The sequence below is a fragment of the Rhinopithecus bieti genome, unplaced genomic scaffold, assembly GCF_001698545.2.
Source record: "Rhinopithecus bieti isolate Rb0 unplaced genomic scaffold, ASM169854v2 scaffold_6481, whole genome shotgun sequence".
Lineage (NCBI taxonomy): Eukaryota > Metazoa > Chordata > Mammalia > Primates > Cercopithecidae > Rhinopithecus > Rhinopithecus bieti.
In genome coordinates, this window is record NW_016805314.1 from 3603517 (window position 1) to 3627311 (window position 23795).

At 51.0% G+C, this 23795-nt stretch overlaps 1 protein-coding gene across 21 annotated transcripts in view; it reads right to left on the reverse strand.

Annotated features, from left to right (window-relative positions):
• Window positions 1-17153: 17153 nt before the first annotated feature.
• Window positions 17154-23795, reverse strand: part of IGSF9B (immunoglobulin superfamily member 9B) — a 47172-nt gene continuing 40530 nt past the window's right edge. For 3 of the 21 annotated variants that reach the window (XM_017872160.1, XM_017872159.1, XM_017872165.1), the window contains exons 19-20: window positions 20440-20561; window positions 17154-17876 (exon numbers count right to left, since the gene is read on the reverse strand). In XM_017872160.1, the coding sequence (XP_017727649.1) occupies window positions 17668-17876; window positions 20440-20561 (331 nt within the window). In that variant the 3' untranslated portion in view covers window positions 17154-17667. Of the gene's footprint in view, window positions 17877-19412; window positions 20016-20439; window positions 22355-23795 lie in introns of those variants that run through there. The other 18 variants (XR_001885634.1, XR_001885633.1, XR_001885624.1 and 15 more) reach the window with 15 other exon arrangements.

The following is a 23795-nucleotide window of genomic DNA, read 5'->3' on the forward strand; positions in this document are numbered from 1 at the left end:
CAGATGCTCTTCCTGTAAGTTATGAGCGCCAGGATCTGCCTGCAAGCCCCTGTTCTTCAAGCAGAGAAACCCAACACTGTCTGCAACACAAAAGCCAGTCATCAAGTCTCGGATCCATTGGACCCATCACTTTACTTGTATTTATGCATCTCGTCCTGTCTCGTGTACTCACCAACCTTGGATTCCATGGTTTCTCGTATTATTTCACCCTCTCCCTCAACTACCTCGTCCCACTCTCTCCATTATACTTTCCTAGAAAATCCACGACTCGGGATAAACCACCGCACATTCATCATCACCAGCCCCATACTGACTCCACACAGCCAGTGATCCTCAGCGCTTCCCCAGCAGGCTTGCTTCTCTGCAGGTTTCCTCCGCCACCCCCACGGCCCCTCTGCCTTCCAGCTGATACCCTGCTTCTCACCTCCTGAGAAATGCAAGCCATGGCAGGAGAGCTCCCTCCTGGCCCCTGGCTGCCCAGCACCTTCCCCTGCAGGCCAGTCCTGCTCCTCCCTGCTCTCTATCAAGGACCTTGTTCCTTTCCTGAGTGTCTTTCCCTCTGGTATCTTTGGTCTCTTCTGTTGGATCATTCCAGAAGCATGCTTTAATCCCTTCCACCTAAAACTCAGGCAGTGCCCACCTGTGACCACACTCTGCTAGCTGCCATCCCCTTTCTCTCCCCTGTTGTGATGTGGTATATGAACTCTGTCTTCTGGTGCTTTGACATCTGAGGCCTTGCTGACCCCGGAGGGACTGCCCCTTCCAGGATTAGCTAATTCCTAGAGACATTAACTCACCCCATAATGCCCTTTTAAATACAAACCCACCCAATCCAGAGCCCACATCCCAAAACCTCCTGCGAGGGTCTTAGAGTCCTGCCGTAATCACCCAGGGCCAGGCAGTAGACACCTAGGGTACCAGTGCCCCAGAGCCTGCTACCACTATTGAAGCTAGACAATCCTGAGCCCCCTCACCCTGCTTCGCCCATTCCTTCCTAGGGAGACCACAGTGAAGACCCCCACCCACAGCTCCCGCGTCCTCTGTCTCCCGGCCGACTCCAGTGCTTCCCCAGGTGGCCCCGTGGTGTGGCGTGGTGTGGCGTGGTGTGGCGTGGTATGGCGTGGTGTGCTGCTTCCTCTCAGGAACTGTAACAAACTATCTTCAGTGACAATTGCCTTTTGATGTGCGGGCCTTGCTATGCCTCAAATACCCTGTTAATACACTGCAGTTTAAAGCACTTGGTGTCTGAAGTGTTGTCTGCATAACAGTCCCCAGTGGCTCTGTCCCCACTCAGTGAGCTCCCCACTGGCCACTGCTCCCATCACACCACTGAAGTTGCTCTCCCAAGGGTACCAACGACCTCCAAATTAAATAATGCCAAATATCATAGGCGTTTTGCTGACCAGTCATTCATTCTGTCCATAAATATTAAGTCTCTCTTTTGTGGTAGGCATTCAGGCTCCAACAGTGAACAGGACTGATGGGGGCTCCACTGCCACGGGGCTTCCACACTAGTGAGGCAGACACACAAGGAGCCAGTGAAACGAAGCGCAGTGAAAGGCTTTATTTAGGTCAAGGAGCTGCAGCTGCGAAGGCCCACAACCGTGATAAGATGAAGGGGCTTCCGGTGTGAAGGGATACTTCCTGTTGCCGTTTGACGATTAAGGCCCCAAACTGAGGACACACAGGAGCTAAGCAGCCTACCCTGTCACACAGCGCTGGTTACCTCCAGCACAGCTGAACAAGAGGCGGCACAGCTGGCTCTAGCAGCACACCAGGATGGCGGCAGGAAGGAGATGAAAGGGAAGGTTGAAGTCCAGTCACTGGCCTTCTGAGGAGTGCCTGGAAGTGCTAAGAGGCGTTTCCCTCCCCCTCCTTATGTGAGTGGAAAGGGTGTGCTTCTCCCTCAGAACCAAGTGAGATAATGCTCCATAATAATCTGGCATAGAGAGGGGGCTGCCTGCAAGAAGGAGAAAGTGGCATTTCTCCTTGGAGGATGCCACCAAGCTGCAGACCCCTGCACTCAGCCTGTGCTGCCAAGGCAGTCCCCGAAGAGCTGGACAGGTACCCTGTGCGTCTGCGCAGACACAAAGAACGTGTGGTCTCCTGCCAAGAAAGGCTGGCTCCCTCCCCGCGGCAGCTGCATCAGAAAGGCCAAGGAATTTCCCCAAGGTCCGCCCCCCAACCTTTTCTCTTTTTTTTGAGACAGAGTCTCACTCTGTCGCCCAGGCTGCAGTGCAGTGGCTCGATCTCGGCTCACTGCAAGCTCCACCTCCCAGGTTCATGCCATTCTGTTTCAGCCTCCCGAGTAGCTGGGACTACAGGCGTCCGCCACCACGCCTGGCTAATTTTTTGTAATTTTTTTTTTTTAGTAGAGACAGGATTTCACTGTGTTAGCCAGGATGGGCTCGATCTTCTGACCTCATGATCCACCCACCTCGGCCTCCCAAAATGCTGGGATTACAGGCGTGAGCCACCGCACCCAGCCAGTCACCCCTTTCATAATGGCACAGGCAGGACAAGGACTTTTTCCAGGGGTGGGGGGTGAAGGCAAGCCACTGTGAATGCGGACAATTTCTCCACCAAAGCTGAGGAGCACAGGAAAAGCAACTTCTCGAAAGCAGTGATCAGTCTCGTATGGGAATTGCAGGGTGCTGCCCACCTCTCTCAACTGATAAACCAAGGCATCATGCAATTCTTCTTCAACACTAGGTTTGTAGACAGATGGCTCCTAGGCCCCTGACCACAGAGAAAAGCATTCCATGGAAATGGGGAAAACAGCCCAAAAAGGGAGGCTGGGGGCACAGGAGACTCTGGCTGGTTTACCTACAGCACACCATCTGCGTGGTGATGCAGACCCCTGAGTACCCCAGGACTAGCCTGGTCTCTCCCCAAAACCTAATAGCAGAGCTTCGGCCCTGAAATCAGCATGGTCTCAAGGTGTACAAAGCCCAGAGTTTGTTGTCACCTGGTCTCCCGTAACCCTTTCTCTGGCACCATAATTCACCCAAACTTCCACTAATAAAAGTCCTGGCGTTGCTCAGCAGGGTTCCCAAGTGCCGTTTCCTAGACTCAAGGCGCTACATGACCTCACTTGGGGAACATGGGTGTCCTGGGACTGCATCATGTTCACCTGAAAGGAGGCCTAAGGGAGAAAGGACTGGGCCTCATTTTTATTTTCTACTTCCTGCTGCCTTAAAGCCTTTGAGAAGTGATGAGGGGAGGAAAGGACGAAGGGAGAGAGGGAGGCAGAGACCGGAAGCGAAGGAGAAGGGAAGGGCCGTCGATTGGCTCATTCATTGGTTCTGACCAAAAAAGAGATAAATCACTTTTTATCTATTTTACTAAACCTGTGAGGTTATCATGAGCATCAAATGAAATAAAAATGAAAGGATTTCTTCAAGTATGGAGCACACGAATTTAGGCCCCATCTTAAAAAGAGACGAAAGTCTCTTAAATTTAACAGAGACGGTCCTCCAGACCAAAATTATTTTTTTCTCACTTTTTTTTAAATTTAGCTTTGCCAGAGAGCTTGCGAATGTTACAGAAGGACTGTGAGGTCAGCCAGCTGCTCCCGTGGAACGCCGATGGCATGCTGGGAGCGCAGTACTGCACTGCGCACAGCCTCCTGGATGAGCCGAGAGCCGGCTCTCACAGGACAGGGTTGGCAACTTTGGCCACGTTCACCTATGCATAAGAAAGAGACTGCGAGACACTCCATGCATCTGCTTTTACAAATTAAGACCAAATACAGAAGAGACGTCAAAATGATTTTCATCATGGCCTGCTAAGAGCAGGGGAGGGCAGAGGAAAGAGCGAGTGGAAACGAGAGAGGAAAGAGAATAGAGGCAGATCACTGAGGAAGAGGAAAGCTGTGTGGACACAGGGCCCGCCTGGTGGAACGGCCCATCTCACAGCTGTTAGGGAATTTCACACGGCAGAGGTTTCTTAATGTACAGATGGGCCTATTTCTGTCCGTTTGCTGGTTTGTTCATTTGGCTGTTTTCTTCTCTTGGTTGTGGCATAAACAGGAGTATCATATTTTGGCATCTGATCTCTACCTAAATCCCAAATAAAATGAGAAGGCAGCCTAGTAGGTGTTGCTGGGGAACAAGGGGAGCATTGCCTACATCCAGCATGAGAAGGGGAGGACGAGGATGAGGACGGGCCAGGGCAGGAAGTCAAGTCCCCAAACTCAACCCTGGAGGAGACAGAGTGAGATGCTGAAGCCTGAACATCGCTCCCTCCCGGGGAAAAGAAAGGCAGAGACAGAGGGGCCATCACACTCCTGACTCTTGCATGAGATTTTGCCGAGGGCCAGCAGGAGTTGCTGGCTGGGGGGTCATTTAGACAAAGATGGAGTCCAACCAAAAAATTATCTTAATCGCATAATTGAAGAGCCAGCGTAAAAAGCCTACAAAGTAAAAGAGACATCTGTGTGCATTCACCAGACAAGCTACTCCCTTTTTGCCTTTGCTCCAGGGCTGCCTCCCACCGAGGCCCTCTCTGAGCACTCTAAAATAGTGTTCTAAACCGCAGCCCCCTCCCTCCTTCTGTACATCAGCAGCCCCTTACCCTGCTCCTTTTTTTTTTTTTTTTTTTTTTGCCTTAGGTCATTTGATGTCATTTTCTTAGTGCAATAACGACTCATTCTCTCTCCCCACCACCAGAATAAAAGCCCTCCAGGAGCAGGAGCCTTGTCTGGTCTGTTCACTCGTGCACCCCAAGTGAATTGAACAGTGACTCACACACAGTATACCCTCAGTACATGTGTGTTCAATGAACAAAAGGCAACCTCTTCATCTCCCAGCTGCAAATCCTTTCAGAATCATGTTGAGTCGTGAGTTTAAAGTGGGTTGATTAGGGAGACCTAGGGCCAGGGGTGAGACAACATCAGGAAGTACTCCCTAGGTACAAAAAAGAAAATTAGAAAATGAACTTTTTTTTAGCAAATGTTTATTTATATCAAAATACAAAACATTTCTGAAGCAGAGTAATGTTACATGAAGAGCAATTAAATACTAAACGTCTTTCCATCAGTTTAACTTGCAACACTCCCGGGGACCTTCACTGGCTGCACATCTCGTCATTTGATGTGCCTTCTTTTTTCTCGTCTGCTTATGCACTTGTTTGCTCATTTTGCTTTTTAATTCAGGATATGAACATGCAGTGTTACTGGGGATGAGTTGGTTAGTACTTAGCAAGCCTGAAAATACCAGCGAGTGGAGCCTGGCGGGGTGGCCTGAGCTGAGGCAGACTGCAGGTTCTCTTCCTAATTGAGTCTGGGGTGTCACTCCATTTTTAACTGGCAAGTCAAAGGCCAAAGGGATCACCGTCATCAGCAGCCAGGGCAGGCATTATTGCTTAGGGCCGTGGAGCAGGCGTGGCTTTGGGGTCATCTCCAGTGAGGTCTTCTCAGAGGTTTGGGAAGAAGGGGCAGGGCAGTCTATAGGCCCAGGCCCAGGAGCAGGATGCCCAGGGGCCCTGCAGGAAGAACCCTCTTCCCCAGGAAACCAAGGAAGGGTTGGGGAGAAGAAAGCTCCTCCCACTCTTGGAAATCTGTGATTTGGTGGCTGGGGGTGCCTGCCCCTAGGAAGGGCCCCTTATAAGTACTTTGAGTTTGGAGATTTTGAGGGAAAAAAAAGCACCTGATTGAGAGTGTAGCTGTTTCCAACACACCTCCCCTCCCTGACAGAGAAGAAGGGAAGGAGGCAGGAAACGGGAGAGAGCATCCCCCTTCATGCCTACACCGCCCCGCTCCCAGAGCCAACCTGGGTCTCCCTTCAAGCTCGTACTTAGTGCATTCACTTTGGCATTGATCACCTGTGAGCTCTCTCACTCTCACTCTCTCGTGCGCGCACACACACACACACACACACAGGTACACACACATATATATGCAGGTACACGCACACACGCACACACAGGTATGCACACATATATATGCAGGTACACGTGTGCGCACACACACACACATCAGGTTTCCTTGCAGTCCACTCAGGCAGAAGGGTGTCCCATCCTCACCATCACACACACACACACACACACATCGGGTTTCCTTGCAGTCTGCTCAGGCAGTAGAAGGGTGTCCCATTCTCACCATCATCTTTTGCTTCCCAGGGTACCCTTGGCCCACAGGTCCCCAAGACCCAGCCCCAGGCTTGGCACGCGCTGGCATTCCCAGGCTTTTGAGAAGAGGGTGATAGAGCAGGGAGCTCCTCACAGACAGGTTATACAGAGTGTAGAATATGTTCATATAAGGCTTTGGTACAGCACCGATTTCATGTTCTTATAGTTTGATTTCTAAGTCATCTTTTAGAAGAAGAAAAAAAAGCTTACTGAAAAAATAGTGTTTTTATTTACTTTTGAGTTACATACCTGAAGTTCAAAAAGTAAGCCTCTAGTTGCCATTCAAATTCACACTCGAGGGTGTTCTGTGTGCAGCTGTACAATTTGTTGGTTTGTCTTTAATATTGAACAAAAGTCAGCCAACCCATACCATAAAGTCAGCTGCCCAAACTCACTTTAGCCAGTCCATACATACAGACAGAAAAGAGAGAGAGAGAGAGGGAGAACACAAAAGCCGCCCCTAAGTCACCCACCCCAAACCCCGAGGGAAAAATCAGAAAGAAGACAAAATACAGCAAGATATCAGGAGCCAGTGGGAGGGGGGAGATTCAGCCCAACTGGCCTCTTCGAGAACAGCACCATGAAGCACCCTAGCGCAGTGATGTTGGAATACTCAACATTCAAGAAATGGAAACGAGGTTGGAGTGGTCTTCGCAGGAAGACCTGGCATGGATCGGGGGTCACCCCCAAAGAAAGTGGAAGAAAGAAAGAGTTCGAAATGAGAGCAAGAAATCTCATGACGAAACTGACAGTCATATCCAGAAAAGAAGAACTACAGCAAGAGGCTGCCACGCACCAAGAGGTACAGAGTTTGGAAGGGATCTGGGGGAGGTAGCATCCGGAGCCCCTCCCCACCCACACTGCCCGCTCACCCCCACCCTCTGTGTGTCCACAGACCACCAGGTGAAATGGAGGAAAGCAGCTCATCTAAAACTTGCCTCCAAGTGTGCAACGGGAGAACTCTATCCCGCATGATCAAAGTCCCTCCTGGGGAAGAGAAAAAACTGAAGACCAAGGGGCAGGAGTCGCCGCTGACATGAAGCAGGATGTGGTCCCTTCACGTCAGTGGCTGCAGAAGAGCAGCAGCAACTGGTGACAGCGCCCCCTTCCGGGCCCTCTATCCCTGCCCCACCAATGGCAGTTAGGAAATTAAATCTGAATGGGAGGTCAAGACCTTTTGACACTGATGTATACAACTTGGCAAGTGGAGCATTAAACTGCTGTTCTCCCCTAGCCAGCAATTCCCCTTTCTAACACCTGGGTCTAAAGTTCCAGAATCAAGACTATCCCATCAAGTACCTTCCTCCCAGTCCCCAGACTCTGAGACCCCACCCTCCAATGCCACAGTCAACCCACTACCGACAGGAAGTGTGCTATGCAGGCTTGCTTCTTCCCCCGCCTCCTACTTTCAGACTGCTCAAAGTGGGTTGACATGAACATCTACCACAAAGAGGGATGGAAGCGCGCAGCAAAAATCCAAGACAAGGCCTCTTCCCCAAGCTGCTGGTTGGTGACAATGGGGAAGAGGGACAGGGCCCACACTGATCCATGGGAGGGCAGTTCTCACAGATCTCCCTATCCCCAACTCTTGCTCTGTACAGCAGACAGAGGTAGCAAGACAGAAACAACTCCTCAGATACCCCCACCTTCTACCAAAAGGGAAAAGCACCAAAATTCAATGTCCATTCTGCTGTGAGGACCAAGGAACGTGTCCCACGCATGGGGAAGAGCTCAGGCTCCTGGCAGTGGCTGTGGGCCGTAGAGGCCCCATCAGAGCACACTCATCCACCTGTCGCACCCACTGATGGCACAAGCGGTTCCCAGGCCTCCTCCTTACTCCACATAAAGCTGATCTCAATGCCCCTTGCTCCAAGTGCCTTAAGGGCTGGCTCTTCAGAGAAGCTGGAAGTACCCTCTGACACCCACCCTTACCTCATCTTGCTGAGCAGTGGAGCAGAAAGGTCACAGGGAGGCACTAACATCCCCTCCACACTGTACAATTTCAAGGTACATAGCCCCATCTTCCCTTTCCCTCCCCAAAACAAAGAGTCCAGTGGAGGCTGAGGAATGGAATGGTGACATGCGGGCCAGTGGCTCTCCCAGACCTTGATGCTGCTGAGGACCTAGTCTTGGGCTGGCCCTGGTGGGAGGGTGAGCCCTAGGACGTGTCCGTGGTGCTGGAGCGATTTACTCTGCTGGTTGCATGTGGCCCAGAAGTCGGGCGGAGTCCACGGAAAGAGAGGGGATGGTGGGTCTAGGAGCCAAAAGAACGGTGATGGAAGCCTCCCTCGTGCAGAGACTGTGGTGGCCTGGGAAGGCTTCAAGGTGGGAAGGGAACAGAATTCGCAGCTCTTCTTCTTGCCCAAGCCCCCTGAAAAATCTTACAAGAAATACTCAGCTGCAGGAGCCTGCAAGAAAGATCAGTCGAGGCAAGGATGGACACACTGCGAGTGGCGCCAGCACTGGGCCCTTCCGGCTGTGTGGACAGAGCCCATTTCCCATCAGCGTCCTCAGAAAATGGGAAGTGTTCTCAGCAGTTAATCTAAGGACCCAACGACAGTGCCTGACTGAATGGCAGGGCCTCATAGGTCCATGTGAGGATCAAGAGTTAGACTCAAGCTTCACCCGAACCTACTCTTCCCATAATACACCAAAACTGTCAACCAAGCCCTTCGCACAGTGAAGGCATCTGCTTTCCTCTAGGGACCGAACTCTATAGACAAGAGTTCTTAGGGAGTGCCACGTCTTGGTTAGGAAAGGCGTTAGTACTGCCCTTTTCTGAGTGATGAGCAGGAATAAGGAGCCGAAAGGTTGCAGTCCTGAGTCTCTCCTCGCTGCCTGCACCATCTGGCCCAGCACCGGCTTCAAACACAGCACTCTGAGCTCTGGGCAAGTCAGGAAGGAGCTAGCACCCAGGAGACGCTTGCTGAGGCTGCAAGGCAGGGCCCCTGCATGTGTGTGAGGTCTGGAATTTGCTCAAAGAGGTATTCTTCAGGGCACACTGCTTCCTGCTCAGATACAAGTGACCTCCTGCTCTCCAGAATCTCCCGTTGTGGGTCCAGTTCTACCAATACATTGTTCAGTTTTCTAAGTCCCCGGCTGGAGGCCAGAAGGAAGGTTCCACTAAGACCTATTCTCCCAGTCCTGCCCAAAGTTAATCTCTCACTCCCCATCCTCCACTCAGTGTCCCAGGATTGGACCATCCCATTTGCAATGGCACTTTATTTTCCAATTAAAAATCACTGAAAAAAACATAGATGACATATTTATACTATATATCACATTCACACTGGCTCTAAGAATCTGCAGTGACACTAAACAGGCCATGTGTTCTCCAAGACCAAGCCCACACAGCCAGCCTCACAAACTCTCCCATCGCCATGCCCTCTAGGAGCTGTCTGAGCTGTCTGAGCTACAGTGCTACAAACCAAGACAGGTGTCACCGTAGGTCCCTAGGTAGTCTCAACCACCCCCTTTCTAATGCTGCGAAGCCAGGTTCTCTCTGAGGAACTGGGTACCTTCCCACAGCCACATGGGGATCCAGTCACAGTTCTCATCTCCTCAGCCTTGCCCTGTTAAGCACCTCTGCAAAGAAGTTCAAGTCAACATCCCTCCCAAGTGGCAAGAGACGCATGGGTCCTGGTTCTTTAGGGCTATCAGATCCTGCAGCTCCACACAACCTTCAGCTCACTTGTCCTTCCTGCAGGTGGGTTATTTGTTTTGTTATTTTACAAACTTTTCATATATATATACATTTCCATCAGAAAGACCCAAGAAACTCTGAACAGAGAGAATATCAAAGGAAGAGCCGGGAAGGAGGTGGCATCAAGTACCCCAGACTGCCTGGGAAGGCAGCACTGCTGAAAACATCTGTAAGCACAGATACAAAAATACAGCAAACTACGACTTCATAGAGATCTAGAGATAGATAGACTTTATCTAGGTTTTCTTTATATTTATATACGTGTGCAGAGGGCACAGGCCCCTGTGCATCTTGCCTGGCACTCATCTTTTGCCCTCCCACTCCCCATACCCCACGAGTACCACTCGCCCGAAGCTCCCACTCTCCACGATTGCATCTGATCCTTGCCCCCCACATACATTCCCCTCTCTCCTTAAAATAGAACCAATTCTAGAGATTTATATAATTTTATGTACAGTCTCCATAAAAAATACATTAAAGATGGTGCATTACTAATTTGACCCTCCTACCCAAAGAGAAGTTGTCTAGAAAGGAGTCAACTAAAGGAGGGTCTCCTGGGCCTGACGCTACGCAGGCAAATCAGCACGTCTGTACAAATCTCTCTCACATACACCACACACACAACAAACACACCACACACAACACACACACAACACACACACAACAAACACACACACACACCACACACAACACACCACATGCACACTACACACACCATACCACACACCACACCCCACACACACAGCTACACACAATAACACACCACACACAATACATACAACACATACCACACACACACCACACACAGTACACGCACACCAAACACACCACAGACACACCACACACACAACACACACCACACACACAACACACACACACCACACATAACAGACACACCACACCACACATACACCACAAACACACATGCACACCACACGCAACACAACACATACACCAAACCACACACAACACACATACACACCACACACTGCATCACACACACACCAGACACCGCATCACATACACGCACATCACAGACACACCATACCACACCCCACACTCCACACACACACACAACCACACACAATACACACACCACACCACACAATACACACAACACATACCACACAGAGACACACACCACACACAATACACACACCACACACAATACACATACCACACAATACACACACCACACAGACACACCACACACACACACGCACACCACACACAGACATGCACACCACACACAGACATGCACACCACGCACATACCACACACACCACACACATACCACACACACCACACACACACACATACACCCCCACTTACTTCCTGAATCCAGAAAAGAAACACTGGACTAGACAGTTGGCTGGGGGTTAGAGACCAGGGGAACAACCTGATGCCTGCAGAGGGACACATGAGATGATCCCCTTTCTCCAGCCCCGCCAGGACACCATTGGCCATGGCACACCTCTCGTTCATGGCAGGCCATATAAATCCTCATTGATAGAGCGCATGACAACTACCCTTTCAAGAACTGCAAGATGACCGTGAGGAGGTCCATCCCCTCCACCAGCAATATAGCTTCATAGACCCCTATGCCAAAAGGAGGCCAAAGCCCTAGGTTCCACCACCAGCGTGAGGAGGGCTGGGCATTCGCCCCTTCCATGGCTCATGTGAAAACCCCACAAGTGGCCCAAACGCATGCCCACAGCATTTCTGAGTCCGAAAATGCAAGTCCCCCTCCCCGGCCCAAGCCCCTGCCCTCCAGGATTCCCTGCCCCTCCCACCACCTCCCCATCGTAAACCATGCACATGTCCAAGATCTCTGGAGCCACACAGAAGTGGGGAAATGAAAAGGGAAGGGAAGCTACCTAGTGTGTATATGGGGTGGCGAGGGAGGGTCTGCCCTGGTTCCCAATATAAATCCAGGAAGTCCAGTGCCACAGAGAGGTAGGATTGGTGGAGCACATTTCTTCAAGACCCGAAAGAAAGGCAGGCCCAGGCAGCCATTCACGTCCCCATCTAGTGCGATGGGAGTGGTGACAACCAAGGACCAGGGACAGGAGCTGAGCATTAGAGCCATGGGGCTAAAGCTGTCCAATCTAGCTCTTCCAGCCAGGGCTCCAAAGCCGGTAGCTTTTCACCAGCCCTCGTCCAAAACCCTAACTACTACTACTACTACTACTACTGTCTTCTACGCCGTGGAAGACAACACCCATGTGATTCTAATGACTGGCCACTGTTCCACCAAAGTATATGGCAACCAAGACACCCAGATTCTTCCTTCTCTAAGATGTGAGCAGCCATCAATGACCCCTGTATGGACGCTTCATTTGTCTTTATCCTACATGGGATCCCTCATGGGATGGTGGTGTCTTTGGACCAAATTCAATCTACTGAGTGTTTTTCTAACAGCTTAAAATGAGGTTGAAAAAAACTTCCACCTTCTCAGCAACCCAACACACAGAACATCTGGTGGGGTTATTACACTTGCTCCTAAAAGAAGGTTTTGAGAGTACAGACAGGAACCCAGAAATAAGGCTCTGGACCAGTGTGGATTCACTCGCAGTCTGAGGGAAGGGTGGCGATGGGTCCCCCTAGCCAAACAGCAAGCTGGTAAGAGTACGAAAAGTCCAATCTGGGCTTTGATCCTTGGTTTACTGACTTCTTCTAAAGAAGAGATTTTTAATTCTGCCTCTTAATCTAAAAAGAAGCAGAGCTGGAGACATTGAAGAGAGAAGAACGGCTGGTCAAGCCAAGAGCTTCAGGTGAAACTCTTTTGCCCTCCCACCACCACAGACTAGTGACTTTGGCCTATCAAAAAAAGAGAAAGTAAAGAGAAGGCCTCACGAAGCCACTGTGCCATGTCATGGCCTGAAGGAAGCCTCTATACCTCAAGAGGAAAGGGGGATGAAGGCACATCAGGCTCCAGCTCCTCCTCTCTATCACCATCACCAAGGCCCATGAACATTTTCAGACTGTGTGGACGGAGAGGCAACCCACCACTGCAGCTTAGGAAAACAAACACGTGAAGCTCGCGAGAATGGCGCTTCCTTCTCCACTGATGAAGAGCTGGTGATAGGACGGGCATCTCAAGACAAGTCTCTCAGCTTTGGGCCTGAGGAGCCCCCAAAAACAAATGAAGTTGAAATACAATATAAAGATGTCCATGTTTGGTTTGGGCACTTAGTGTTAGAGGCTAATTCTAGAAGAAGCGAGGAAGGTCTAGCTAAGAAGGAAGACCTCTCCCAAGATCCAGTCTGGGTCCACATGCAGGACCCCACCCCACAATCTGTCCCCAATGCCTAGATCCCCCTCCCACAGGCCCTGCACGGCCACCGCTCCCCAGCCAGACTCCCACCAGGCAATCATTCTTCGTCGTCTTGAGATGATCCTCCAGTGTGTACTCTGCACCCTTACAAGTGACTAAGTTATCACATGACTCAAAGAGATGCTGAGGCTTGATGTCCCCTGGGGTGGTCTCACCATCCTAACCCATGCCTGACCTCATCCTCTGTGCCCCTTCCAGCCTCACCAACACCTGGCAAACACATAGGTCTCCCCTCCACCCTCCAGTTCTTCAACTCCCCCTCCTGAAACACCACTGCCCCATTCATTACCCTAGTCAACCTAGATCTGGCCAATAAGACACCTCTTTGGCCCTCTCCCCAAAGCAACACACACAGCCACATGGGGCTCTACACACTGCCTACCAGATCCACTTTATCTGAAGAAGATACCCAGGCAGGGCTGGGTTAGAAGCCCTGGTGGGAATGTGCACAGCTCCTAGAGTGCTGCAGAGGCTGGACTCACGGGGCCTTCCACGACCCGCTCGGCTCCACCCTCTGCCCCTTCCTGCAGCTCCCCAGCCATCCCTGCAGTGCCCTCAAAGCTCCTTTACATGCAAGCAAAGCAAGCCCAAGATTAACCATTAGCTTTTCTTTTCCTAGGTTTCTCTACATATTAATAAAATGTACTTTATGTACAATTCTTCCCCCACCCCACCCCCAAGCCTGGAAAAGGCTTTTGCTAACAAAATGGGAAGAAACAGATTCCAGCCACGCAGTCTTCAGCCCTGGAGATTTGGATCGTGGGCAGTGCCAAAGATGCCGGAGGCTCCGTGAAATCTCTTTCTCCCCGGAAGCTACTGTTGTGTCAACCTTGTCCCCCACCCCAAATAAAATCAGAAAATTTCACATTTGAACCTTACCCCAGTTTCCTCAACACAAAAGGGCAGAGGAATAAATTCAATCAGTTCAACCCCAAATATTTTAGATCACAAATCAAAATAAAGACAGAGAGCAAGGAAAAATATCAAGAAATACTCGGCTCAATCCACCTGGCTTCAGTCTGCCCCCATGCGCATGGCTGTGGGACTAGGCCACCTCAAAGGAGGGCACAGACCCCATCAGCCCACTGGGAAAAAGGCGTCCTTCCTGCTAAGAAAGTAGAATCTCAAAAGCCCCGTCCTACCCCCAGTCTCTCGGGGGAAGCTGCTTAGAGGCAGACTGACTGCAGGCAGGGCCACTCTGGGATGCTGAGCCCAGAGCCACCCCAATAATCCAGCACAGGACCCCACTCAGCACTAGGGAGCCCACAGCAGCCCACCAGCAAATTGAGACAGGCTTCGCCTCTCTGCCTCGTCCTACATCTTCTCTCCCCATGCAAATGCAGTCATCCAGGCCCCACTAAGAACCATTTCACCCTCTACCTGGTCTGTGGGTCACCTGACACTGCAATAGCCACTGTTCTCAGCCACAATCCTGAAGAGGCAGACAGACATCTGAGACACAGGAGCAGGTTTGCATCTGAGCTGTGTCTACTGCAAGGCTGCCAGACAGTAAAAGGGGAAGTTTGGAAAGCGTGATCTCCCACAGAGTGAGCGCAGAAGTCCTAAGAAGCTGGTCAGTAGTCACTGCCATTGTTCAAAGGCAGACTATGAAGGACATTGGTCCCTAGAGGTGGCTACAGCTCCATCACGCACATGTTCACAACCACGCTGTCACACACACCCACACCGAGCACCTAAGCTTGTGCCTGTGACATCTTCACCCTCTATCCCACGGACAGAGGGTGTTCCACCAACTTCCATTGCCGTCCATGGGGTGCAGGAGGGCTGCTGGCCTCCGAGGGCACTGTCACAGGAGGAAGCCCTCATGGGAGCTGAATGAGTGGCAGGCCACTGAGAGATGGGTAGACCTGACGTCCTTGCCCTAGCCAGGGAAGCCACAGCACTACAGCCATTCAGTGACCAGCGAAAAGCACGGCTCCCCGCGTTGGGTCTATGTGCTGAGGTCATGGGCACTGCCAGAGGAAAGCAGAGGAGTCAGCACCTTGGTTAGCACGGGGGTGCCCTGGAAGGCACAGCCACAGCCTGAGCATATCAGCCTCTCATGACATCCAAAAGCAGCAAAGCCTTCTACCTCATCATCTCCTCTTCTTTTCTAACCTGAGGGCTGGAATTCTCAGGATGCTGCTCAGAAAAGTTGGCCAAATTCATCCTGAAGGCTGACAGCCTGATGCCCACATCGCAGTGCATCCCAGGGCCTGGCTGAGCCCCCTGAGCTCCTCTGGGAGAGAAACCCCACACTGCCAGTGCACAAAGGCTGCACGTCAGCTTGCGGTGAGCCGCCACCTCCCACCCCAACACCTCAGGTAAGCTGGCTCCCATCATCCCCCAGGAGAGACCCGAGTGAGCAGCATGTCACGGCATGGGGGGAGAGGGTGTGCCACCGGGAAAGAAGGACCCGAAGAGTCCTGTGCTCTTCCACCTCGCAGAGCTGTTCCTCAGTGGTCAAGTGGATTCCAATGCCCCCGAGAAGCACATCAACTGGAAGGCCCAAGTTCCACCCCAAGGGTGCACGGCCCAGTCTCAGAAGCCCCTTTGTGCCTCTCTCACCACGAGCCCTTCAGATGTGTTCGGAAAGGAACTGCGGTGGTGTGACTAGCACAGTAAACCTCAAGAGTGGAGCTGGTCCTCAGCTCCCTGGGTGAAAGGAAGGACCAGGGCCTGTGTGGCAGAGAAGAAGTCCTTCCCCTAAGATGGAAATGCCAAGAAGAGACAGCAGCCATCCAAGGCCTCCTCCTGCGAGGTCACTGGGCCAAGCCCATGGCAGCTGCAAGAGACCAGCAGAAGCTGTCCAGTGCTGCCATGGCTCACATCCAAGCAGGGAACTCGGGAGAGGTGGGCACCCCCAAACCCACCAAGACAGCAGCACCAAGAAGGAAATACTTCAAGGAACCTTCATTCGAAGCCAAGCCAGAAGCGGGGCTCCTACACAAAGTGGGGGAGGGGCAGATCTGCCCTCCAGCCCGCCCTCGGGGCCTTCTGCCCTGTCCTTGGGCAGCACCATGTCTTACGGGCAGAGAGACACCTTAGTGGGAAGATGACCTCATGAAGCTTCTGGATGCTAAGAGTTTGAACCAGGACAAGACTTTGGCAGAGGAAGAGTCAGTGCCCAGACCTTACTCACCACCTCTCCCGCCTTCATTCCTATGCCTCAGCCACAGAATAGAACTGGGCAAAGAGGGCGGGATCCAGAGCGTCCCAGGCCCCAGCAGCCAGAGGCGCCCTGGCTTCACCTGAGCCCATCCTCCTGGAGCTCAGGTCCACAGGAGGAGGAAGGCCCCAAGGCAGAGAAGAGTCGGCAGGCAGCACATGGTGAGTATGGGAAAGCCACAGGCGGCTCCGCACAAGTGGTAATTAATCAATCTGGAGAATTAGCTCCCACAAAAGCAAAGGAGGATCCAATCAGCCGCTGTGGAACAGCACTGCAGAGTGCTGAGCCGGAGACGGTATAAATAGAGCCGGCAGCTTGGCGCTAGCACAGGTGGCTCTGCGGTGGGGGAGCCTTTGGCCACAGAGCTCACGGCCTGGCTAGGCGGAAGGGTGCCGATGGATGCGCTGGATTTGTGCACCAGGGGCTTGCTTTAGCCCCATGGCTGAGTAGCCTCTACTTCTGCAGTGTGAGCCGTGCTGGAAGGAAGAAAGATGCAGGTCTGGGTGCCCGGCCACCCCTTCTTCACCCAGGAACCAAGAAATAAAGACTTGAATTTAGTTCTGCAGTAACTCATTGCTGAACCCCCATAGAAGGCAGCCAGTAATCACAGCAAGGCCCCATTTCTACTCTGGGTGGGAGAAGGTAGGAGACAAATGGAGAATTCAGCTGAGAGGCGTGGATCCTGTTTCAAGAGAAAGAATCCCCCAAGACAGATGTCAAGCACCTGGCCAATGTGCAGCCAGCACTGATCGCAAACCCCAGCTGACCACTGCCCTCCTCCTCCTGCCTCCACTGACCACAAAGAGCAACAGCACTTTGCCTCGATGTACATATATATATGTATATATATATACACACACACATAGAGAAACCCACACACTACAGACATATGCATCTGTATCTATATCTATACATATGTGGGGGTGTGGAAGATGGACATTAAGTCCAGCCTTCTTCCAGGACTTGAAAAACTGAAACAGAAGCAGAGAGCAGTAAAAGCCATTGCTTTCCTCTTCACTTCCAAAGACATTGGAAGAGATGAGAAAAATCAACCTAGTGAAGCAGGGGGCGGAGGGGCGGAGACAGGTGTTGCCCAGTCTCCAATCCACTTCCTGACCTCGACCCACAGGTGGAAGGTCTGCCCGCCCTCCGTCCTGAAGACAGGTGGCCAGAATCTGGAGGGAGACGCCCGCTCTGGCAAAAGAGGGGGCATGCAGGACAAAGATCCGGGCCGTCCTTGGCAGGTGGAGGAGGACACACCCCCACACGGTGGCCCTCCCTGCCTGAGCCCAGCAACCTCGCCCCGGGGACACCTAGGGTGGGGTGGAGTCACAGCAAAGTGGCATGTCCTGGGTCATCGTGGTCCACACTGTTGAGAATTGCTGTCTGGTCTTCCGGAAGCTGGCGGTGGCACAAGTCTGAGAGCCGGGCAAAGGGGTCAGGACGAGAATGTCTCTTCTTCTTTCGGAGGCAGACAGCTTCATCGGGCCACAGAACCTGAGAGTTGGGAAGCTGCTGAGCCTGGGAGGCAGAACCGTCTAGGGAGAAAGGAAGAGGGACGCAAAAGAGAAGAAAAGCAAGCGGATGAAAAGGAAGAACGCAGCCCGCTCACCTTTTCCACCTGCATATGTTCCGGGATTCTAATGTTGAAACAAAGCAATCACCTGAGTCTAGAGACCAGAACGAATTGCTGCAGAGAAACCACTTTCTTTCTGCTAAGGCAACCAGCAACCTGACCCTGCTCCTTCACTGGAATAGGAGTTAAGAAAGTGGAATGGAGAGGATTTTCTTTCTCATTCATTTCTTTCTCAATCAGTCTACAAATATTTATTTTAGTGCCTCTGGAGTACTAGGCATCATTCTAAGGACTGGGGATCAGGAAGGAACAGGCTGGGACTCAGGGCATCTTTCTTGTCTGCCCCAAGCAATGACTGACTTTATACAATATTTTAATTCCATGCAACAGTCAGGCCTTGACCCTTCCTGGAGTGCCCAGGCCTCTCCTCTGTCTTATGGCCCTTCTGAAGATTAAGCAGGAATGCCTTTGCTATCTTCAAAGACTATGCATCCATGTTAGGGTGCAGAGGAAGAGACAAACTGTCAAGACTTTAAAAGTACAGAAATAAAATTTGCAGTTAGTGAAAATACTACAAAGATAAAATAGAGTCAACTGAGGCACTACTCCGCTCCTTAAAGGGTTAACACTTGAATTGCGTCTTAAATTACAAGCCTTCTACAGATCTGAAGAAAAATTATTATTCCCAACAGAAGAAATGGCATTTGTGCAAGCCCCAAGTTAAGGGTAAATGTGGTGTGTCCCCAATACAGAAGGGAGGTCATCTCAGTTGGAAAAGAGTGAGGCAAGAAAGACAGGCAGGGCATCTAGGAGCTTGAAATCTGTTCTGGTTACGATGGGAATCTTCTAGAAGGTTTTAAGAAGTGTGTGTGTGCGCGCGCATGCCTGCACGTGTGCGTTCGTGACTGAGAGGATGCTGCTACGTGTCCTACAGCTTGCTGTGGTGGCTGTGTGTGGAATCTGTGATGCAAGGTACAAGGATGGGGCTGGAGCACCAGTCACAAGGTACTGCACTAGTCGAGGTAGGACAGACAGTGACTCAGAACACAGAGTTAGCAATAGAGACAACGGAAAGTGGCCAGCTTCAGGATATGTTGCAAAGGCTGAGCTAACAGGTATTACCTAGCGGGCTCGACGTAAGATGCAAAGGCAAGGGAAGAATATGGGAATTAAAGGGCCTGACACCCCAGGGGGCACCAGTGCTAGTGATTAAACTGAGGAAGAGCTGAGGAGAAGCAGACCTGGAGAGGTTGATCAATAACTCTGCTTTAGACATCGTAAAGGCGTATGAAACACCCACGTGCACATTCAGCTGGCAACTGGAAAGATGAGCCATGACCTCAGGGAAGGGACCTGGGCTAAAGACAGACATTTGGGAGATGCCAACATAGAACTGGTAACAGGACCACTGCCATCAGAACAAGAGAGAATGCAGGTCTCTGATGTGACTTTTTTTTTGCAACAAAGAAATACATAAGTTATACATATACAAAAAATATATATTGATGGGTCCTAAACGGGTTAAGAATGGGCTTAAATTGGTTGAAAATGCAGCTTTGAGCTCCAATTTCTAACCCAGGCCCTAAAAACATCATTTTCTTTTTCTCTGCCATGGTATTTCCATCTGTAAACCGAGAGGGTACTAGCACCAGCCAAAGGCTAAGCGGTCATAAGTGGCCCCGTCCCCCAGAGATTCATGGGGCTCTGAATTTCTGTGTAACACTCTCCCACAATCCTGTCTATAAGGAGAGTTACTGTACAGCAGTTATCAAAGATCTGTAAAGAAACTGTTCGGCATTCTTCCTTGACAGCCTGCCACAACACTCCTAAAACCATTCATGAAAAGAGGGTTTTTAACAAACATTAAAGAATTTTCTAGTCTTAAAGAGGGCTAAATTCGTTTTGCACTCAGAAGCTACCTATCCCTGCAAGATACACATCGGACATACTTCGATAGAGGCGCCCTCTCTGTGGGGTAAGGAGGCTTCCTTCACTCGATCTCACTGAGAAGAGTGCGGCCAACCTGCAGAGGCTGGGCCCAGGCTGCAATGTACCCTGAGCTCCACACGGGGCCCCGTCATGCCTACGTTCCCTAGAAGGCCTGAAATGATAGAGGGGAAGTAAGTAAGGAGATAGAGTTACGTGCAAGGTGAACGGCAGACTGTAAAAATATATCTGTACTATTTGTGTTGTTTGAAAACACACTAAAACAATAGGATACTTTTTCTGAAGCTGTAGGCACCGAAAAGGTTCTGAAGGCACATATGCTGAAAATGACAGTTCTCCAGCTGAGTGGAAACAAATTGGGAGGGCAATCAGATAGATTCTGCTTATCTTTCTCATTTTGTATATTAAAATCATGTTCGTGTATTGCTTGAAAAATAGTGTTAAAAAAGAAAGGACAAGAGAAGCTTGTGGATTCAATTCTAGAGAAAGCCCAGGGTTAGGACCCTGAGCCCAGTCACCCTCCTGACAACGGCAAGGCAAGGTGGGAGAAGTGGGGCGGGCCTCTGCCCATCATTTACCGGATCGTTTCTTTGACTTCGAAGAGCCCTTGGATGACTTTTTGGGCTTCTTTATCCGTTGGTATTTCAGAGCCTCCAGCCTCTCAGGTGCAGCAGCGTTCCCGGGTGCAGGTGGAAGTGTTCTGGAAAGGACAACCAGAGAGCCACAGGTCAGCTCCCGGATGTGTGAGGCTTTGGAAGAGGGACTGGAAGAAAGCCAAGCAGCTGACCCATAGAAGGACAGAGTTCAGTCCCACAGAACCCAGGGTGCCCACGATGGCTCCATGACACCCGCCTTTCTATTGCTCCTGGAAAGAAGAAAACCCAGTAGAAAGCTCCAGGAGCATGGCCCACCTCGGCTGGAAGCCAACCTGCAGAGCAATCAGCAGACCCTAGCAAAGGGAGAGAGAGACGTTAGCAGTAAGCCCCTTCCCATGTAACTCAAGCTGGGATGTATTCAGTGTCAGAGAGAGAAGTAGGCTCAACGTCTGGAGTTCCTAGAAATCACCACCATCAAGACCTTTGCATGGAAAGTAAAAGGGCATATTAGAGCAGGGGGCAAGCAACTCCCATCCCAGTGAACCATCCTCCATCTCCAGAAAAGGGGGTGCTAAGCGAGAAACCCGGACCCCAGTTGCTTCTCCTGCAGCTGCAAGATTCCCGCAGAACAGCAGCAGCTTACAGCAGCGAGTTCTTGTCATATACCAACATTTTCAGGGCAGTGTCTCCTCAGCTCTGCAGACAAGGCTCAGCTCTCCTCGGTCATGTAAGAAAACAGGAGAAGGTGGCAGGAGATGACGGCAGAACCACCAAATCTGGCAGCCTCCCAGAGCCCTTGCTGTCTGTAACAAGAAGGTGGTGAACCTCTGCATTTTCGGATTCGACAGAGAAACGAGGTGGTTGGAACAGAAGTGGACTGGCCTCTCTTCCTGCATCCTGATTGTCACTTGCCTGGTGGATCAACTGCACAGTTAGGACAGGGTCCACGGTCTGGCCACACCCGTGCAGCAGCCCAGGTACACAAGGGAGCCAAGAGAGCTGAGAGGACAGGCCGTCTGTGACACTCGGTGCATATTGGAGAGAATCTTTCAAGAGTCATAAAAGAGGAAAACCTAAAAGACATGTTCTCAATGCCATTTCTTCTCAAAGTAACCCACCTCAGAGCCTGAGGAATGAAGGGGAAAGAGAAAGAGACAGGTCACTCTGTCCTCCCACCAGCACTGGCATTAGCACGCGATCAGAGAAGCAGGGACGCTCTGGGGCTACGGCGGATGGGCGTGCCTCGCTCTTCTTCTCCTGGACCCCCCAACTCCCTCCCCTATTGCCATCGCAAACAGTTTTTAGAAAGTCCTGATTAAAAGAGGTAGGACAGACAATGCTGTGAGGGCAAAAGAAGACCCCAAAGGTCAAGAGGTCTCAGGTTAAAAAAAAAAGTTAAGAGGGATAGGAAACCTGCAGCCTCTTCTCCAAAACATCAAATATCTTGGCAGCAAGGCGGGAAGAGGAGACTTACACACTAAATGCAGATAAGCCTCTGGTCTCTGGGGTTTCCTGCATGCACTGGCAATGCAGTGACCTCCATCTTCCTGGGGGATGTCATTGTTCTCTAGTACTTTAGTCCATAAAGTTTCAAAAGGCTCCCTCAAAAGTTCAGGTCAGGATCAACCTCTTGACTTTCCATAGCCCCTGACAGCAGAGCTGAGAAGGACACACAGGGTCCCTTACATGCACACACAGGCACACACAGCCCTCTCGTGAAGAAGTGACCCAACACGCCAGTCTACCCAGAGAGATCCTACAGCACAGCAGCAGCTGGGAAGGAAGCGGGAAGGCAGACAAAGGGTGCAGGTGCCCGGGCGGGAGGGAGCACACCTTGCCAGTGTGGAAGGCACATCCTCACCCCTTCTCATCCTCGACTGAGGCTTCTTCATGCTGCCTGCAAGGAAAGTCAATGTGAATCCACCTATTCAGTCGATCTCTGTCTCCTGGCCGGCCTCTTCAGGAGGACCACACAGGGTGAGCAACGTGTGGTCAGGGAGGCACGTGACCAGCAAGAACAGTAGTCTCCAGCGTCATTCAGGGAGACTGCAGGAGCACGAGAGAAACGGGTACAGGGTGCCCTGAAAACTGTTAGGGGTTCTTCAAGCCAGGTGAAACTTCCAGGGGTGATACGATGGTTAGAATCCACCTCTTATCACTGTTGTCATTTTTATCTAGCATTGATTTACCACTTACCACAGCAGGCACTGCTGTACAGTAATTGCCTGTAATCTCTACAGCAAACCTAAGAGGTAAATACTACAATGCCCCCATTTTTCAGATGGAGACACTGAAGTTTAGAGAGGTAAGCAACCTGTCGAATAATCCAGTCATCGTGGGACAGAGCCAAGACTCTTAACGTTAGGCTCACCTCTCAACTGCCCTTCCAACGTCTTCCCAATCAACACAAGTATAGCAGCTACAAAGAAGAAAAGCATGGCATCCCCACCACACCTGAGAAGCAGATACGCCTTGCAGCATACTTGAGGCTAGCACTGACATTCTGTGCTTTGGTGGAATAGCCCCGGTAAGACAGACCAGGGCTGTAGAGGAGCCTGCTTAAGTTGTATCTTCAGACAAAAATTCCCAACAGTAATGATCCAGTAACCAGAAGCAGCCGATTTTCCCTTGAGAAACAGCCAAGCTCCAGCCCTTCCAGGACACCTGCTGTCCACCTGTTTAGCTCTGGGCTCAGCACGGAAGCATGGCCACAGGACAAAGAAGGCTCTGGACATACCAAGACCCTCACCCAATGCAGGAGGAAAAAACAAAAGCTAGTGTCTGGCAGAACAGGAGGGAGGAAGCGGGGCAGGCAAAACGAGTCTATTTTTGGCACATGGTACAGAAAAGACGCATAGACCATGATCTAACAGACTTTACGAACTGCATGTAAAGCCCTGTGCAATCGAATTGCCTCCCTGTTTTAGGAAAGGTGACCATGTTTGCTGCCAATGCCAGCCCCACCTGGGACCCTTTGGTCATGGAGCTCCTGGTGCCAATGTCTCAGATGGGAAGCTTCAGTGAAGCGACTCCATCCTATCCCTGGAATTCAGCTGTCAGGTAAATCTAAGTTTGATCCACAGATGACCCCATTACACCAGAAGCCAGTCCTGGGCTCTCCAAGAATTTAAGGTCACAGCTCTCTTCCCAAACAGCCTATACTGTTCTAAAGCATGCAGGAATGCTATGAACCCTGGGGCTCCTCTTCTTCCAGGAAGTCAGGGGATTACTGTAAGATGAGGGCCTCAAAGCCTTGGCACAGAGGTGACTTTTACAGTACAGAACTACCAACAATTGCCTGGAACTTACTTCTCTCTTTTTTTTTTTTTTTTTTTTTT